The sequence below is a fragment of the Rhamphochromis sp. 'chilingali' genome (assembly GCF_963969265.1).
Source record: "Rhamphochromis sp. 'chilingali' genome assembly, chromosome: 2".
Taxonomy (NCBI): Eukaryota; Metazoa; Chordata; class Actinopteri; order Cichliformes; family Cichlidae; genus Rhamphochromis; species Rhamphochromis sp. 'chilingali'.
This window is the reverse complement of record NC_137930.1, coordinates 12,156,625-12,175,156: the sequence shown is the minus strand read 5'-3', so window position 1 is coordinate 12,175,156 and position 18,532 is coordinate 12,156,625. Positions and strand designations below refer to the sequence as shown.

The 18,532-nt window shown below is 39.6% G+C and overlaps 1 protein-coding gene across 4 annotated transcripts in view; it reads left to right on the top strand.

Annotated features, from left to right (window-relative positions):
- Positions 1-18,532, top strand: part of cnnm3 (cyclin and CBS domain divalent metal cation transport mediator 3) — a 34,671-nt gene that overhangs the window by 1,495 nt on the left and 14,644 nt on the right. For 2 of the 4 annotated variants that reach the window (XM_080872084.1, XM_080872085.1), the window contains exons 3-7: positions 753-929; positions 1,347-1,504; positions 2,583-2,726; positions 2,802-2,960; positions 7,324-7,493. In XM_080872084.1, the coding sequence (XP_080728210.1) occupies positions 753-929; positions 1,347-1,504; positions 2,583-2,726; positions 2,802-2,960; positions 7,324-7,493 (808 nt within the window). Of the gene's footprint in view, positions 1-752; positions 930-1,346; positions 1,505-2,582; positions 2,727-2,801; positions 2,961-7,323; positions 7,494-9,626; positions 15,047-18,532 lie in introns of those variants that run through there. The other 2 variants (XM_080872083.1, XM_080872082.1) reach the window with 2 other exon arrangements.

Here is an 18,532-nt window from a genome sequence, read left to right as displayed (position 1 = left end):
AAGATGCTTTGATTCATGATTAATGCCAGACATCCCAGTTTACTTTAACAGAAGCATTTGGTGTGATTTTGGCCAGTGCTTTCTTGTACTGTTTGCATAACCAATGACTAACAGGAACATCATTCGTAGAAACTTGAAATGTAACTTGAACCCGAAAGACTTGACTTTTAGGAGTTGTCTTTGTTTAGATCTCCAAACACTTGATATTCTAGTTGGATTAGTCCAAAAAAATTTGAGATTATTCTGAGGGTGGACTTCTTTTTAAAGACTTCACAATTGTTATATTCTTCTTAACACTTGCCCATGAAAGACCTGAAACTTGACTCACACGTGATCTGAAAGTCTTGAGAGTATTTTGAAATTTAGATTTTTTTTTTTTTTTTTTTTTTTTTTTTAAACAGACTTCACATTTGACCCCATAGTAGCCTTGTAATGATTTGAAACATGACCTGGCCTAACACTGTAAAAATTTGATGCTTGAACCAGATTAAGTCTCAAGACTCAGTTTACCATGTGTGTATTGGTCTAACTGTATTAACACCTTAGACAGATTAAGTATTGAGACTGGACTCAGACTCATTTTCAAAAGATTTAAGACTCGACTTGAACTTGGTTCAATAGACTTTTTAGGACTAATCTGCATTAAATTTGTAGGATTTGAGACCTGACTTGAAGTTGGTTCTTAAAGATTGGCCTAGAAGATTTGATAATTGACTTGATTGTTGACTCAGTTTTCTTCATTATGTTTGTAGTGAGTTTGTAAAGGAGGAGTTCAGTCGTGGGACATTGCGCATTAAGACCGTGGAGGACATCTTGACACCTCTGAAAGACTGCTTCATGCTGCCTAGCTCGGCTGTCCTAGACTTCTCCACTATGTCTGAGATCATGCAGAGTGGTTACACCCGTGTGCCCATTTATGAGGAAGAGAGGTGGGATCAGCAACACAACACTCACTTAATAGCTTAACAAAAACATGGCTTAAAAACTTGACATGGCAGCATTCGCCTCATCTGAACAGAGTATCTGTAGAATTGGCAGCTTTGAATTAGGCTTCTTGGTATAACGTTGAATAAATGTAAATCCTTGGATTCACTCATTTAAAAATGTCTATTCCTTGAAACCACCATGACAAAAAAGACAACAGCACAAGTGTATATTTTCTTATAATCTAGCACATGCAAAATATTCTTAATAATAACCAGAGTATGTGTGTCCAGGCCTTTTATAACTTCAACATTTTTACCAAAGAATGAATATAATGGTAGCCATAAGAGTGCAATGGAAAGGTCTTTGGGAGTTATTCACATATTCATACCAATCATAAGCCTTTGTTTGATTTCCTTCAGGTCTAACATTGTGGAAATCCTTTATGTGAAAGACTTGGCTCTGGTTGATCCAGAAGACTGCACCCCAATGACGACTATCACCAAGTTCTACAATCACCCTCTGCACTTTGTGTTCAATGATACCAAACTAGATGCCATGTTGGAGGAATTCAAAAAAGGTTGGCTGCTGTTTGATTTGTGGGAATGGTTGGAATCATAGAAAATTATAGAGTTGCCATGCTGCAAGCTTTTCACCTTTTTTATTTACATTTATTTTTATTTTGGAGCTTTCATTTTGCTCATATCCTGAATTATTAAAAGTCTCAAGTCTCATGACGCCTGATACATGCTTTGATCAAATCTTTAAAGTATTAGAGAGAGAAACTCGAAACAGTTAGACAGTCCCTTATGAGTTGGCCCCCTTTCAACAACAAGAGACAGAGGCAGAACCAGGCTGACTGCTGTGATCCTGAAGCTAATAAGCCTTGATAGATAAGTATATAATGTCATCCTTTTGAGAAGTGATATAAATAAAGTAAATAAATAAAGCCAGAGTAGCCTATATATTTTATATTTTTATTGACCTTTAACAAATGTATACTAAAGTACAATTAATTAGCTGTTGGCAGCTCTTATTGCAAAAGAATATGCTTGTACAGACAATCTTGAGAATAGCAGAGAATGCCAGCTAATCCCACTTCAGATTAGCTGATGATGATGATGATGATTCAACTGATTCCGTTTTACACATTTTATTAGTAAATCTCATATAGGGCACTATTTGAGTGGCTTCAGTGTGTCTGTTATGCATCTGTAAACTGCCTTACAACCCATCTCAACCCAAGATCCTGCTTTTTGTACTGTATCTGACTTCATTAATTAAATATTTATCATCATTGACGCCTGCCCTGAACTTTAATTTGATTTTTCTATAGAAGGTAAAGAGGTGCCAGAACTGCTATACTGCCAACTCTAAATTAGTGCAGGCCTGTCCTGACTAATGTAGTCCACACAGAATATCACTGGCATGTTGTGAATTTAATAGATGCTTATTTCTGTGATTTCTAAGAAGTTTGTACTGGAAACGACTTAAACAGTAAGTTTATCACACTGAATCTAAAGAAAATCACTCGTGTGAGTTATGACTTTGTAGCCCTCCTTCCTGTTATGTCTCCTTTATAATTCAGAGTTACTCTTTTTACTCCAAGTACCTTTTTCCTCACTATAATTTGCCATTAACCTTTATCCTTTAATCAGGCAACTCTCACATGGCCATCGTCCAGAAGGTGAACAATGAGGGAGAGGGAGATCCTTTCTATGAGGTGCTGGGTTTGGTCACTTTAGAAGATGTCATAGAGGAGATCATCAAGTCAGAGATCCTGGATGAATCTGATGGCTACTGTGAGTGTCTTTTGGAATATTGGCTTCTTTGCTTCTTTTATTGTTATTTATTGTTATTATTGACTCCCCTTGCAGTAGACAGGAAAGTAAAGCGTCCCCTCACTCCACTGGAGATTCCTCTGGAGCCTCGCAGCACCCATGAGGAGTTTTCTCTTTTCAAGCCTCCTGAAGGAGAACCCAAGATCCGAACTTCACCACAACTCCTGCTAGCCACACACCGCTTCCTGTCCAGAGGTATGTGATTATGTGTGTTTATCTGTAAATCTCTACTGACCGAAGCTAGCACATGAATAAAATAGTCACAGTTTAACACAGCACATGTAATGATTATGCCACGGACCTGGTCAACCAAGCAGTAACTGGTTAAAGGGGAGTTGAGACCAGTCTCTGACTTTGACATTTTCCCTTACAGGAAATGTGTAAATGTATAATGTGTAAAGATGTGTTTGTATTTAAATGTCAGAACAACAAAGTAAAGTTTTAGGTCAAACATCTCAAAAAAGAGAAAAGGAAAGGAAAACAGCAACAATAATTTTCTGCACAATGTCTTCAGCATGAATCAACATCAACAACACCAGATTTACTAACAGGGACAAATTCCGCAATTACAAAAATATGCACATGACAGTGAAAGGCTTGCTAATGATATCCTTACTGACTTGGCTACAGCAGTTCATTTTAATAATAACCAGCATTGTACCATAAGGTTGGAGTATGCTCTAATAACCAAATGACCACATTGTGTAGGTTGTGTAAAATCTTGTGTTAGGAATTGCTGGAGTCTGTGTGTGGATAAATGTGCGTGATGTCCAGATAAACCGCATAGCGTGAGTGGAGTGTAGGATTCATTTGGATAGGCTGTCCTATTACGAAATATTCCACTGTATAAATCTGAAATATCTTTTTGTCTGTAAAAGGCACAAAGTGTATGTTCTCAACAGCAGGTTTAATGTGTCTTTGTCCAAATTTGTTGACCCAGATTTCGCTTTCTGCAAACTAGTTTCCTTTTTCCAGAGAGTTAACCCTGGATCATTTATCATGCTTATTGACTCAATGAAGCTAATTTGCTTGTTGCCATATTTCTCTCATACTGTACTATGGAGAATAAAATGTAATAGTTTTACATTTGACTGTTTTCTCAATTTTGTAAGACAAAAACCATGGTTCACATTGCCACTTATTCATATTTAAATTTGAAATGGGCCTCTGCTCTTTATTTACCCAAATACTTGTTAAAATAGGTATCAGTTGATGATGGGGGTTGCCCATTTTTCCCATTTTCCCAAAACATGTTCACCCTTTAAAGGATTTTGCTTCTCAGATTGTATTAACGCAGAGGTTAGGTTATACCATAGTTACACTACACTAGCTTTTTGACATTACAAAAAACAACAACTTTAAGAAGCTTTGGGGCTCCGACTCTATTATTTAGCAATACGTGCAGTGTCACAGCTGTCTAGAAAGTGGTGCATAGTCAAGTAATGTCTAACTAATTTTAGAAAGTTTAATGCAGTGACCCCACCAATATACACTGTATTGACAAAAGCATTCACTCGTCTGCCTTCACACCATTATCAACTGTGTGACATCTAGGGCTGCCACAAACGATTATTTTGATAGTCGACTAGTCACCGATTATTTTTGCGATTAGTCGACTAATCAGATCATCATCCATTGGACGTACAGCTTATTGCACCAGCAGCATCTGGTCTTATATAACTATCATTAGCTTACAGCTTGAAGTGTTTGTGCTAACTAAAAATAAAGACAAGATGGTAGTTTATTAATTTTTAATGAAATTTGCAGATTGTTTCGGTGAAGTTTAATAAACTCCTTGCTTTCTAAAATATAACAGGACACCGGAGTATATTCTCCAGCGTCTCACACTTCTGATAATCAGCTGTATGCTTGACAGTTTTAGCTGTGCAAAAACTATAACTTTAATCTCAGCCAAACCGATTTACTCAGGAACAAATAAAATACTAAAGAAAGCCAAACAATAACATTTTTAAGTTATCTAAGTGACTTATATATATGTTTAACCTGACTAGCAAAAGACGGCGGTGGGTTTGAAAACGATTTGCCGGGAGTCCGGTGTTCTCACGGCTCTAGTTAGCCTTGCCCCCGCCTAGCTAACGAGCTAGTGGGTAACAGACGTCTCCGAAAACGTCGGAGCGCTTTTGAAAATATGTGGTGTCTTGATAAACTGAGCAGATATTTGAGGTTTACACAGCTACATTCTCGCCTGAAAATATGTTAAACGTTTATTTTGTGACCCAGAAAGAATAATAAGAGTAAAGTTAAAACTAACTAGCTGCCGCCATTGTTGACAACTGCGCTGGGCTGCGCTATGAATTCTGGGACACAGCTTCTTCTTCTTCGGGGTTTAACGGCAGCTGGCATCCTTGTACATGCAGTGCTGCCATCTTCTGTTTCAGTCCGTTATTACACTCTTAAATCCTACTACTCATTCCTGCGTCCTTTGTGATCTTACAAAGCTTCAAACGATGCGTCGACTATTAAATTAGTCGTCGACGATTTTAATAGTCGACATAATCGTGACTAGTCGACTAATCGTGGCAGCCCTAGTGACATCCCATTCTAAGCCAGAGGGTTTAAAATGATGTGGGCTCAGCCTTTGCAGCTATAACAGCTTCAAATCCTCAGTCTTCATGGCAGATTCACCAAGGTTTGTAAACATTTTTTAAGAGGTTTTGATTAATGTTGACATGTTACCATTTGATTTGTCCACTGCACATCTGTGATCCTCAAAAGATCTGGTAATTGTGGCAGCTATTTGAGTATGGCCAACTTATCGTCATGGCACCCGCTGTGCTCTTTTCCTGGTGCAGCCCGTCTGCTTGAAAGTTTGATGTGTTGTGCATTCAGACATGCTCTTCTGCATACCTTTGTTCCAGTGAGTGCTTATTTGAGTTACTGTTGTTTTATTATTAACTTGAGGTAGTCTGACCATTTTGCTCTGTCATCAACATGGTCTTATCACCCAAAAAAACGCTTCCATCTGGACATTTCTTGTTTTCGAACAATTCTCTGTGAACCTTAGAGGTGATTGTGAGAGGAAAAACACAGTATAGCTGCAGTTTCTGAAATATCCAGCCCAGCCTATTTGGCACCAACAACTATTCAAAGTCACTTAATTTAGTTTTCTTCTCGATTCGGATGCTCTGTTTTTACTGTACAAGTCATCTTGATCATGTGAACATGCTTAAATGTGTTGAGTTGGTGTAATGTAAAAAGCTGACTAGACATTTGTGTTTAAGTAGCTGAACAGGTGTACCTAATAAAATGTTCAGCCAGTGTACTTAAAGATGCTAGAGGAAACCTTCCAGACTACTTATTTCAGTTATTCAAATAGTGTCAGTTCACAACCAGTCATTTCAAACCACTTTAGATTGTAAGGTCAAGACTACAGTATTATTGAGCAAACACCAACAATCATAGACTATTCCCTGTAAGCGGCTCCTTGAGTTGATGGGAAGGAAGAACTCCCTTTAAACATGAAGCTACGCTGCATATGAGTCATGACTACGTTTAAGTCATAACCCTTCCTCATATTATTATTGCCTTGGTAAGCACAGCAAAAATGATTAGAGTGACCCTAACAACTAATAGTAGATTAATTAGTTCTCACCTTTATCTTTCCTCTGTCTGAAAACAGGCTTGTATATCATGACTCAACTCTGGACCTAAGGTCCAGTATTGATGTCTTTGGCAAAAGCTACTGAAGCATTCAAAGAATTGAGCCTCGACTGGTCACAGCTAGTAACACCACTTTATTGTTGTGTAAAGCACTTTGAGTGCTCAGAGTAGAAAAGCGCTATATAAGAACCAGTCCATTTACAGCCAATATTCAACAAATTTCATTGCGTCCAGTGGTAGAGAAAAGTGTTCAGATCCTATACTTAAGTAAAAGTACAAACACCATACAGAAAAAAGTACTTGGGGTAAAAGCTCTGGGGCCCCTTTAGGGAAGTGTCCACCTGACAGGTCATTTCAAATTATCCATTGACTTTCTATGGGAGGTGCGGTTGCAGTCACTGTAGGTCCCATGATGTGAAAGAATAGAATCTATTGTTAACCCAAAATATGACATGGTTAAAACGATATTTCCATCTATTAATAAACATTACGTGGAAGGCACAAGGAAGAAATCACACACTTCCTCGTAAATGCTGCCTCATCATAGGACCGATTCATAATCAACAACAAATATGACACATTTTGAGTCAGTCCAGTATGACAGAGAGGAGCTGAGGTGGATATGGGTTGCAAAGTTTGCAGATAGCCTGCCTAAAGCTGCAGGATAACTTTAAAGCAATACCTGTCATTAGGTTTACCATCTAAATCCATAGATGGTGAGGCATGACTTTAAAATCAAGTGATTTGTCCTAGCTTGACTTTGTGGCATGCTTGAGCTAATGTACTGCTTGATTTGGTAAAACAGAAAAAACTGTAAACTGCAAAATGGTAAAGGTAGAAGGAAAACGGAAATCGTCAAGTGCCTTAAACTTGTGTAAATGCATTTATTGTCCAGACAATGAGTTCACTTGTCCTATTTGACCTTTGGCCTCTGTAGAAGTGGAACACTTCAGCCCAGCACGTGTATCTGAGAAGGTCCTGTTCCACCTGCTCCGTCACCCCAGTGTCAACCAGGAAGTGCACTTTGACCCTAACAACCGTCTGAGCCCAGCACACTATCTTTACACCCGCAACCACCCAGTGGACTATTTCATCCTTCTGCTGCAGGTATTTGCTCATATACCCACACTTTTAAAAACTTTTAGCAAAACCAAATTTTGTCTGACAGGAACAAATATATGCTTGAACGTTTATACCACAGAAGATTCAACTTCAAAGTTAAACTGGTAGCTTAAGTCAGTCTGTAAAGTGAATTCAAAGAATAGCTTAATATCTTTATTTTTTTGCTTTCTTGCTTGAAGTAGAGAGAAGATTGACACCAGTTTTACACATGTACATCTATTGCCCTGTACTAAATGTGAGGATTCAGTATAACAGTTTAAAACTGGGGAACCAAGAGATCGTTTCCACATTTTACCAAAATACTTCTTATAATATCATGCATATTTTTCTTGTTTCCTTTGGATATAATTATTATTACCTTTTAGAACATTTTAGACCATGTTTGTCATTTATTTATTTATTTATGTGTGTGTGTGTGTGTGTGTGTGTGTATAGATATATATGTGTGTATAGATATATATAGATATAGTCAATCCTTCAAGCTCGGGTCCTCTACCAGAGGCCTGGGAGCTTGAGGGTCCTGTGCAGTATCTTAGCTGTTCCTAGGACTGCGCTCTTCTGGACAGAGATCTCCGCTATTGTTCCCGGGATCTGCTGGAGCCACTCACCTAGCTTGGGAGTCACTGCACCTAGTGCTCCGATTACCACTGGGACCACCATGACCTTCACCCTCCACATGTTCTCGAGCTCTTGAACCGTTCGATACAGTGCTTTCGGTTCGGTACGCATATGTATCGAACAATACAAAATTTTTAATTTATTTTATCAACTTTCCTTCTGACGATGCTGTCTGTGTTGAGCGCTCAGTGGATCTGCGCTCGAAGGTGCAGCCTAGGCGGAGTAGTCGAACGCAGATTCACTGAGTGCAGGGCAAGCTAGCGAGACAGAAGTTAAGCTCTGGTTGCAACATGGCAAATTGAACCTCCCCCACCCTCATTCAGATGCGGCGTTTGGAACTATTTTGGTTTTCATGTGACGTATGACCCTGAAGGTAAGCGCGTCATGGACTAATGTAAAACAGTATGTTGGATGTGCCACGCAATGCTCAATTACATGGGTGGGAACTAGTGTGTTAACGCAGTTAGCTCGTTAATGTGTTGACGCCGTCCAGCCCCACGCATGGGGCGATCAGCGGTAGCTCGTTAACGGAGATTTGCCGTGTTGTGGCGTTAACGTCATTTCAACGAGATTAACGCTGACAGCACTAGTGGGAACACAACGAATATGACTGCACATTTACTCCGACAGCATCCTAGTGCAAAGACAAGTGGAAGTAGACAAAAACAACAAGCACGCATGCTACAAACTTTACCCGAGTCATTTAGACAGCCGTTAGCACATGATTCTCCTTATGGGGACCTGATATGTTTAATATGCTGCTGAGAATATAGCCCAGAAGAAGCATATAGTATAGCTTTTATTTTGGAAAGAGCCATTTCTCTGTAATAAACTCTTTTCCAAAGATGAGTGATTTCTCGATCAGATAGATTTATTATTTTATCCCTTTGTTTCAGCAACATTACATTTAAAAACTGTACTTTTGAGTTAAAATATATATTTATAATTTTAATAAATGACAAATGAAAAAGGCATGAACATTTTTTTTTGTATCGAAAAAATATCGAACCGGGAATTTTGTGTATCGTTGCACCCCGTGTGTGTGTGTGTGTGTGTGTGTGTGTGTGTGTGTGAGAGAGAGAGAGAGAATCAATCTCTCGAACCGGCAACCTTCCCAACTCTTGAGCCACGATCACCCCCATATACACACACGCATACGCACACGTGTGTGTGTGTATATGTGACTATGTATAGTTTCTATTATGTATTACAGGTACAACTTATATTGACTGTGCCAGGCATTGCACTAAAAAAAGTAGATAAGCAGGAAAAAATACTTAAGGGATCAAAAACACACTTATTGGAGTCACGTGGGACCGCCGAGGAAGATGGCCGCACACTAGAGGCGCTCCTAAAGCCTGTTGATTAATGTTCTGAACCTGGAAACATACACTCCAGCTGTAGTCATAAATTGGACACCCTTTGTTGACTTTGAAGTTTTTCAAGAATTACCGTCTTTGGAAAATGGCAGGTAATAACAAAGCAAACTTTTTTTTTAAGGGAGCTACCACGAGGAAGAAGCAAGCTAGCATTAGCCTCGCTCCGGAACCGCCCGAAAATACACCTGCATCTGAGGCCGCCTCTCCAGCAGTAGTTGAGGAAGGTATAGGGAGCGAGAGCAAAAAGGATGTTTTTGAGGAAATTAAGAAAATGAACGCTACTCTTCAGGTCGTAGCAAAAGATGTCACCACTATTAAAGAAGCCACTAAAGAACTGAAAGATTCGGTGGAAGATATAAAAGTGAGGTTAGGAGAGGTGGAACAACGTACCTCAGACATGGAAGATGCCAGCATGCTTACCGAGGCAAAAGTGGACAAATTCCAGAAAAGGATGGAGGCGTTGTGGTCACGAGTGGAGGACCTTGAAAACCGTAGCAGGAGGAACAATGTACGGATTATTGGACTTAAAGAAGGTGTGGAGACACCCGGGAACGTGGACAAATATGTGACGGAGATTCTGGCCAAAGCACTTAAGCTTTCTGGAAGTGAATTTGAAATTGAACGTGCCCATCGTTCCCCTGTACCAATGCCGGAATCTAATGAGCCTCCCAGGGTGATACATGTCCGCTTTCTACGTTCATCTGCTGGGGAGAAAGTACTACGGGTGGCCAGAGAGAAGCGTGGAGTCGATTGGCAAGGCGCCAAGCTTTCCTTCTTTGAAGATGTTACAAGGGAGCTGGCGGAGAAGAGGAAGGCATTCAACCCGGTCAAGAAGCGTCTCCGAGAGCTACAAGTGAAGCATAGGCTGATGTATCCTGCAACACTCATTTTTACGTGGAACGGACAAAAGAAAGCATTCAAAGACGGAAAGGAGGCCGAGAAATTTCTGCAGGAGTCGACTTAGAGGAGTGCGGGACATGATGTAACAGATCGGAGAAGTGTATGTGAATTTTAAAATAAGGTAACAAATAAAAAAATGGGCACAACGGGGCCGCGGCGGCGGTGCTGCTATCGGACGATTAGCGTGTCTCACGGACCACGGACAGTTTGGTGTCTCAAGCTAAAGTTAGTTAGGCTTGGGTAGGAGGGTAGGAGGGGAGGGAGGGGGCGCTTAGCAACGTTGTTTTGGTTTGCTATGCAAAGAAGGGTGTTGGTTTTGTTCAGGTTTGTTTGTTTGTTTTTTTTAATGACGGCTAGTTTGATAGGACCAGATGGGTTTTGTAATATTGAGTGCCTATGCCTATATATTTGTGTTGTGTTGTAAAGCGCACAAGGTGTGCCTTAACCCATTTCTATTAGAAAGCGATGAACAGGTATACTAAAATAATATCGTGGAACATAAACGGATGTGGGGACCCAATTAAGAGGAAGAAGGTTCTAGCATACTTAAAATCTAAAAATACAGATATAGCGTTTATTCAGGAATCCCACATTGCTGGGGAAGAAGAGGCAAAAAAGTTTAAACGAGACTGGGTGGGCTCCATTTTTCATAGTTCATATTCGAGTAAACGAAATGGTGTTTTGATCCTTATTAATAAAAAATTAAGCTTCGTGTTGCTGAAGAAATATAATGATAAAGAAGGGCGCATTATCTGCTTGGAGGCCTTAATTAATGGGGTTTGAACAGTTTTGTGTAATATTTATGCACCTAATAAAGCAGAGCCAGATTTTTTTTTTTTTCACAAAATTAACAAGATAATAGGGGATCATGAGGGGCAGGTAATATTGGCTGGGGATTTCAACCAGGTGATGGATGGGATAATTGATAAGAGCAAACCCAGGGGTACGTCTACACCCAGGGACAGAGAGGCTGTTCATTTACTGACAGAGGATCTTTGCCTAGTGGACATTTGGAGGTTAGTTAATCCCAGTTCAAGGGAATATACATTTTACTCCAATTGTCATAAAACATATTCGAGGATAGATTTCCCCTTAATATCAAAGTCTCTGGTCGATTCAGTCGTCGACTGTGAGATTGGTGCCATTGTCATTAGTGATCATGCCACAGTAGAGTTGCAAATTGATTTAAACACAGATAGAACGAAGAGGGGTCGCTGGAGGCTTAACATGATGTTGTTGCAGAACAAATGTTTTAGTGAGGAGTTAACAAAGGATCTTAAAATTTTCTTCGAAATCAATATGGGTTCCACAGATAAAGTAGCCACAGTTTGGAAGCATCTAAAGCATATATAAGAGGAAAGATAATTGCATACGCAACAAAAGTTAGGAAAAGTGATCTAGAACGGGGAAAAAACCTTAGATAAAGAAATACGAGAATTGTAGAAGGATTTAGCGAGACAATACTCAAATTATAAATACCAGACTATATGTAAATTAAAATACCAGCTGAATGACATTTATAACAAAAAGGCATAATATGCCTTATTTAGGCTTAAAACAAAATTTTATGAAGGTGGCGAAAGGAATGGAAGACTATTGGCAAGGCAACTGAAGCAGCAAGATAATTTAAATAATATATCTATTATTAAGAAAGACTGCCAAGTGGTAACCTCATCGAAAGAAATAAATTCAATTTTCCAATCATTTTATCAAGATTTGTATAAGTCTGCTGGTGCACTTAATGAGGGGGAGGTGAAGACATTTTTTTTCAGGTCTACAATTACCTACTCTTTCTGGGGAACAGAAAAAAAGACTGGATGAGCCTATAACTGAAGAAGAGGTCAGAGCTGCGATCTCATCAATGAAGAATGGGAAATCGCCAGGCTTGGATGGCTTCCCGATTGAGTATTATAAGAAATATATTGATATTTTAGCTCCAGTCCTACATAAAGTTTACCTTGAGGCATTAGAAATAGGTTCCTTGCCAAGTACGTTTAATGAAGCACTGATCTCCCTTATTCCTAAAAAGGATAGGGATCTATCGGACCCAGCAAATTACCGGCCAGTAAGCCTTTTGGGCGTCGATTGCAAAATTTTGACAAAGGTTTTGGCCTCCCGCCTGGATCAAATATTACCAGATATCATCAATGGTGATCAGGTTGGCTTTATTAAAAATAGGTCCAGGACCCGGCAGGGGTGCTCTTTGTCCCCGCTGCTTTTTACAATATTTCTGGAACCGCTGGCCTTGGCTATTCGAGCTAACAGGGATGTCAGAGGTGTTCATGCAGGGGGTATGGAGCACAAGTTATTTCTATATGCTGATGACATCTTAGCAGTATTAACGGATCCCATGCAGTCTCTACCAGCGCTACTCACATGTGTTGAGTCATTTTCAGGGTTGTCAGGTTATAAGATAAACTGGGACAAATCGGAAGGCATGCCATTATCAGCATCATGTCATTCTAGATGCGTTACTCCATTCAATTCTAAGTACTTACCTTCAGGTATGAAGTATTTAGGAATAGTATTAAAACCCAAACTGGAGGATATTATGCTTTCAAATATGGAACCTCTCCTCCTAAAGATAAAAACAAATCTGGATAAATGGGGTAAATTGAATCTTACACTATGGGGTAAAATTTATGTGATTAAAATGATGGTGGCCCCACAGTTCAATTATGTTTCCATGATGTTACCTGTACGAATTCCTTTACACATATTTAGTCAATTTGAGAAGTTAATTAAAGATTTTTTGTGGAATAACAAGAAGCCGAGAGTGAATATAAAGAAAATGTGGGCCTCTAAAGACATTGGGGGAATGGCCCTCCCAAATGTGAAGTTGTATAATTTAGCTTTTGAAATGTCAAGACTGGCCAAACACTGGACAGGATCGGACTCTGAGCTGAGCTGGATGAAGATCGAACAGGAACTAGTGAGCCCTTTTACACCCTTGGATGTTCTCTCACAGGGCTCGGCAACTAATGGACAAGACTTTCATAATAACCCAGTGCTCGGGTATTCCAAAGCTGTCTGGGTAGAGGTGCACAAGATGTGTGGAGCATCTCATTTAAGACAACCTTATACCTCGCTATGGAACAACACTGCTGTACAGATTGGGCGAAAAACTGTGCTCTGGAAGGAATGGCTTGTCAAAGGCAAACACGGGATAAGTGATCTTTACTCAGGGGGAGTGTTTATGTCATTCGTTGAAATAACCCAAAAATATGGTTTGATAAGAGAAAATAATTTTTGGAAATATTTACAAATAAGGGATTGTATTACCAAAGGGAAATTTACTCAAAGCTCAAATATGGTGGTGGAGTTTTTAGAATTGTCCAGTACGGCACATAGGGCAGCTGTTTTCTACAAACTGTTTAACAATCCAAAAAAAGAGATGTGTGAAAACTTAAGGATTATATGGCAGAGAGATCTGGGTTGTGCAATTTCTAAAGAAGACTGGCGCAGAATTTTGTCATTCTCTGATAAATATATAAGAGAGGTCAGGGGTAAATTTACTCAGTATAAATTAATACACAGATGGTACTTCACTCCGTCCAAACTTTATAGAATGGGAATCAGTCCCAGTAATGTATGCTGGAAATGTAGTTCAGATCCAGGGACCTTTATGCATGCTATTTGGGAATGTGGGAAAGTTTATCCCTTTTGGCAAAAAGTATTGGATAAAATAGGAAGGTGGATTGGTTTGATGATACCCCTGTCACCAAGACTGTGCTTATTAGGGGATCAGTCGGTGTTACCTGGGGTTTCAAAATATGACTTTGTGGTTATAAAGGTGGGGGTGATCGCAGCGGCTCGAGTTATTCTCAGTGTATGGAAGGAACCATCTCCTCCAGAATATAATAGGTGGAAAGAAAATATGCTGAAAATGGTGTCGTATGAAAAATTCTTTGCTAGGATTAATGATAATAGGGAGGGTTTTGACAAATCATGGGGACATGTTTTTGGCTGAGATGGCTGGAATTTATTTGGTCAGGGCAATTATCTTTAGTTAAATTTTATGCTTGCTGCATTGTATGTTTGTGTAGGCACTCAGTAATGGAACGACTTAAGAATTAGATTTTATTGTCCTTTTTTTTTTTTTTTTTTTTTACGGGTGTACCGATAGTTAGTAGGTATTGAAAATAGACCCAAAATATAAAGGTGAATTAACCATGGGATTGGAAGCTCTTTTCTTTTCTTTATTGTTTCTTTTCTCTTGTTGTTTTGTTTGTTACTTTGTTTGTTTTCATGTTGTTAAATGTTAAAAACAAATAAAGACTTCAATTACAAAAAAAACCGCACTTATTAGTAAAAGTACAAATTTAAGACTGTAAAATACAGCCTTTTAGCCTGACGTAACCTGAAAATCACTGACAGTGGAAAACATTATCCAGAAATAAGGATATAAGTAACACAAGCAAAGCAGTAGAAGTTGCATGTGTGAATAATTTTTTTTAATACTTTCTCTTTATTGATTTTCATCTTATTTTACATACAGAACTAAAGAGGGCAAGGGAAACCAACACAGTCACATATGTTCGCATATTCCAAAATACACAACGCCTTGTTTTACTTACACATATTACATATTACACAGGTGCATGTCCCATTCAAACAAATTCGCAGCTGTCCCTCTGCATCACAGAGGTATCAGTTTCTAGTCTCTTGACATATAACGATCCCATCGTTCCCAAAGTCTCTCTCCTTTCTCCTTCTGTAGCCGCAGTGAGAGGGTAATCAGTTCCATATGATGAATTGTGTTAATAATGTCTATGACCAGCTTCCGTGTGGGGGGGCTTGTCTGTAACCAACACTTAGTAATTGCCTTTTTGCATGCAACCATAATTATTTTCAGTAAGTATGAGTCTCTGTTATTTATATCCTCAGGGATATTCCCAAGGTACATGGTACTAAAGGAGAAGTCCAGTATTACTTCCAGCACATCCATCACCATTTGTTTAATCTCCTCCCAAAAGGTCTTCAGTTTAGGGCATGACCAGAAGACATGGAAGCAACCTGCAGTGACCTCCCCGCACTCCCTCCAGCATGAAGCGCCTGAACCACTTATTTTGGATTTCTGCTTTGGTGTGATGAAGAATCTAATTAAATTCTTCCATCCAAAATCTCGCCATGTTAAAGAATTTGTGGTAGACAACACATTCTTCCACATCCGCAACCAATCTTCCTCTGAGATAGTTATACCTGCTTCTTTTTCCCATCGATGACTGACATATCTTGTTGAGGTCTTTTTCATGGCTGTAAAACTTCTGTATATTTTGCCTATAGTACCTCTTATAATGTTCTCACCATAAGCATCCATAAATATTTGGATCACCCCACTAGCATCTGCGTCAAGCATTCTAATTTCCTTCCGGAAGAAGCTCCGAACCTGCAGGTAACGATAAAAATCTTCCCTGCCGATCTCGTAAATCTGACACATGTCCTCAAATTTGATCAGCTCCCCATGCTTAACTATCTTACAGATCGCAGTGATTCCATGCCTGGACCACTCCCTGAATTTATGGTCTAACAATGCTGGAAGGAAGCGTGGGAGATGCGCTGGCCATCCCAGCAACCCTATTTCCCTATTAAGACCAAAAATTTTAATCACATCTGCCCATTTTTTCAGGGAAAAACTTACACATAAATTTTGCATCTGATATGCCTGTGGCAAACTCTCAAGAGACCCCAGAACAGACTGTATTGGGAAATCCATCAAAGAAAGCTCAATGTCCTTCCATTTTGCCTCAAACTTAGAGTTACACCAGCACACTAGAGGTCTGATCTGGGCTGCCAGATAGTAATCCTCAAAGCACGGTAGAGCCATGCCCCCCCGCTCACCAGGCAGCTGCATTGTTGCATATTTCACTCTCGGCCTTTTATTTCCCCATATGAATCTTGAGCAATGCATATCCCACTCCCTAAATTGTTTTGCTGGGACCTCAACTGGAAGTGCTGCAAACAAATATAGCAGCTTTGGGAGGATATTTATCTTTATCGCTCTAACTCTGCTGCCCAGATCGAGGGGGAGCAGACTCCACCTCTCCAGATCTTCATATATCTTCTTGTTCACCCGATTATAATTAACTTCATATAACAATGCAGGGTCTTTTGTCAGCAGGATCCCCAAATACTCCATTTGAGATTGATGCCATCCGAATCTATATCTTGCTACCAATTGTCTTGAGGGGTTAAAGAAGAATGTCAAGATTTGAGTTTTTTGAATGTTCAGTCTATAACCAGACAGTCTGCCATATTCTTCCAGTATTTCCATAAGCAGAGGAATTCCCTCTTCCGGGTTTCCTAGCGCTACCAGCACATCGTCTGCATACAAGCAAATTTTATTTTCCACATTCCCCGTTGTAACCCCCTCCAATCGAGTATCTTCCCTGATACATTGAGCCAATGGCTCAATGAAAAGGTTGAAGAGCAGTGGGCTCAACGGGCAGCCCTGCCTGCAGCCACGTTGTAGCGTTATCCGATTTGAGAGGCTTCCATTAACTTTGATCCTCGCTGTTGGAGACATATAAATCATTCTTATACACTGAATAAACCTGTCACATAGCCCAAATCTCTTCAACACATGAAACAGAAATTCCCACCCGACTGTATCGTATGCCTTTTCCGCATCAAGCCCAATGAGAACTGTTCCAGTTTTCCCTTTAAGTATCCGGTCAATAGTATGAATGGCCCTTCTGATATTATCGTGTGTTTGTCTGTTACCAATGAAGCCTGTTTGATCCTCCTCTATCAGCGTGGGCATCAATGTACTCAACCTCCTAGCCAAAATCGCGGCAAATAGTTTATAGTCTATATTTAACACGCTAATAGGTCTATAACCTCTGGGGTCAGTTTTATCCTTCCCTGCTTTTGGTATGACAGAGATATACGCCTCCTGCCACGATGGTGGGAGCGCCCCCCACTCAGAGAGTAATTAAAAGAGGCCTTTAGTAGCGGGATTAAGGGTTCCCTCATCTGCCTATACCACTCTGGTGGAAATCCATCACATCCTGGGGCTTTAAAAGTCTTGAGTTTTGAGATCCCAATGTTAATCTCTTCTGCTGATATTTCTCTGACGAGTTTTTCATTCTGCTGCTTACCTATAAATGGTAGATCTAGGCTGGATAAGAAATTCTGAATCTTATGCTCATCTGCTTTGTCCGGTTGTGTGTATAGCTCAGTGTAATATTCTTCAAATGCTCTCTGAATTTCTTCAAGTTTATTAGTTATCTTATTTGTTTTTAAATTTCGAACTTTATGAATAGTGTTCTCCTGTTGTTGCCTCCTGAGTCTCCATGATAATAGCCTAGCAGCTTTGGGTCCTGCCTCATACCACCGTTGTCTATTATATTTTAATTTTTTTTTCAATTTCCTCACTTAAAATTTTGTGGATCTCCTGTTTAACCAGCCTCATCTGCTCCAATACCTGGGGGCACCTTGTAACGGTGTGCAATTGTTCCAATTTTCCCAAATTTTCCTGCAAATCTGACAGCTTTTTTGCTCTGACCTTCTTTAGGACTGCACATTTTGCAATAATTTTACCCCTAAGGTATGCCTTAGCCGCATCCCATAAAATCGTAGGATTAACTGTTCCATTGTCATTGAGTTCTAAATATGTTTTTAACTCCTGTCCCATTTCTCTTTTAAACAAGTCATTATTTAACAGACCTGTGTTAAGCCTCCATAAGGTGTTTTTGGGGCTAGCTTTAAACCCAATCTTCATAGTTAGTCCCGAATGATCAGATAAATCTCTTTGTCCTATTATACAATCCTTCACTCTGTGGAGATCTTTACTAAAAGTAAAGAAATAATCAATCCTCGAGTACATATCATGTCTCGCTGAATAAAATGTAAATTTGCGTTCATGTTTGTGTAAATATCTCCATATATCTATAAGCCCCAACTCAGACAACATTGTTTTTACTTGTTTCTCTAATTTAGTTCCCCTCCGGTCTCGGCTAGTTGTATCCCATTTTGGATGGAGAAGTAAATTAAAATCTCCTGCACATATACATGTACCAACACTTTCTGCGGCAATAAGACTGAATATCTCCTTAAAGAACCCTGTACTACTACCAGGGGGTGCATATATATTACACAGCGTGACGTCTTCCTGTTCCATTTTCC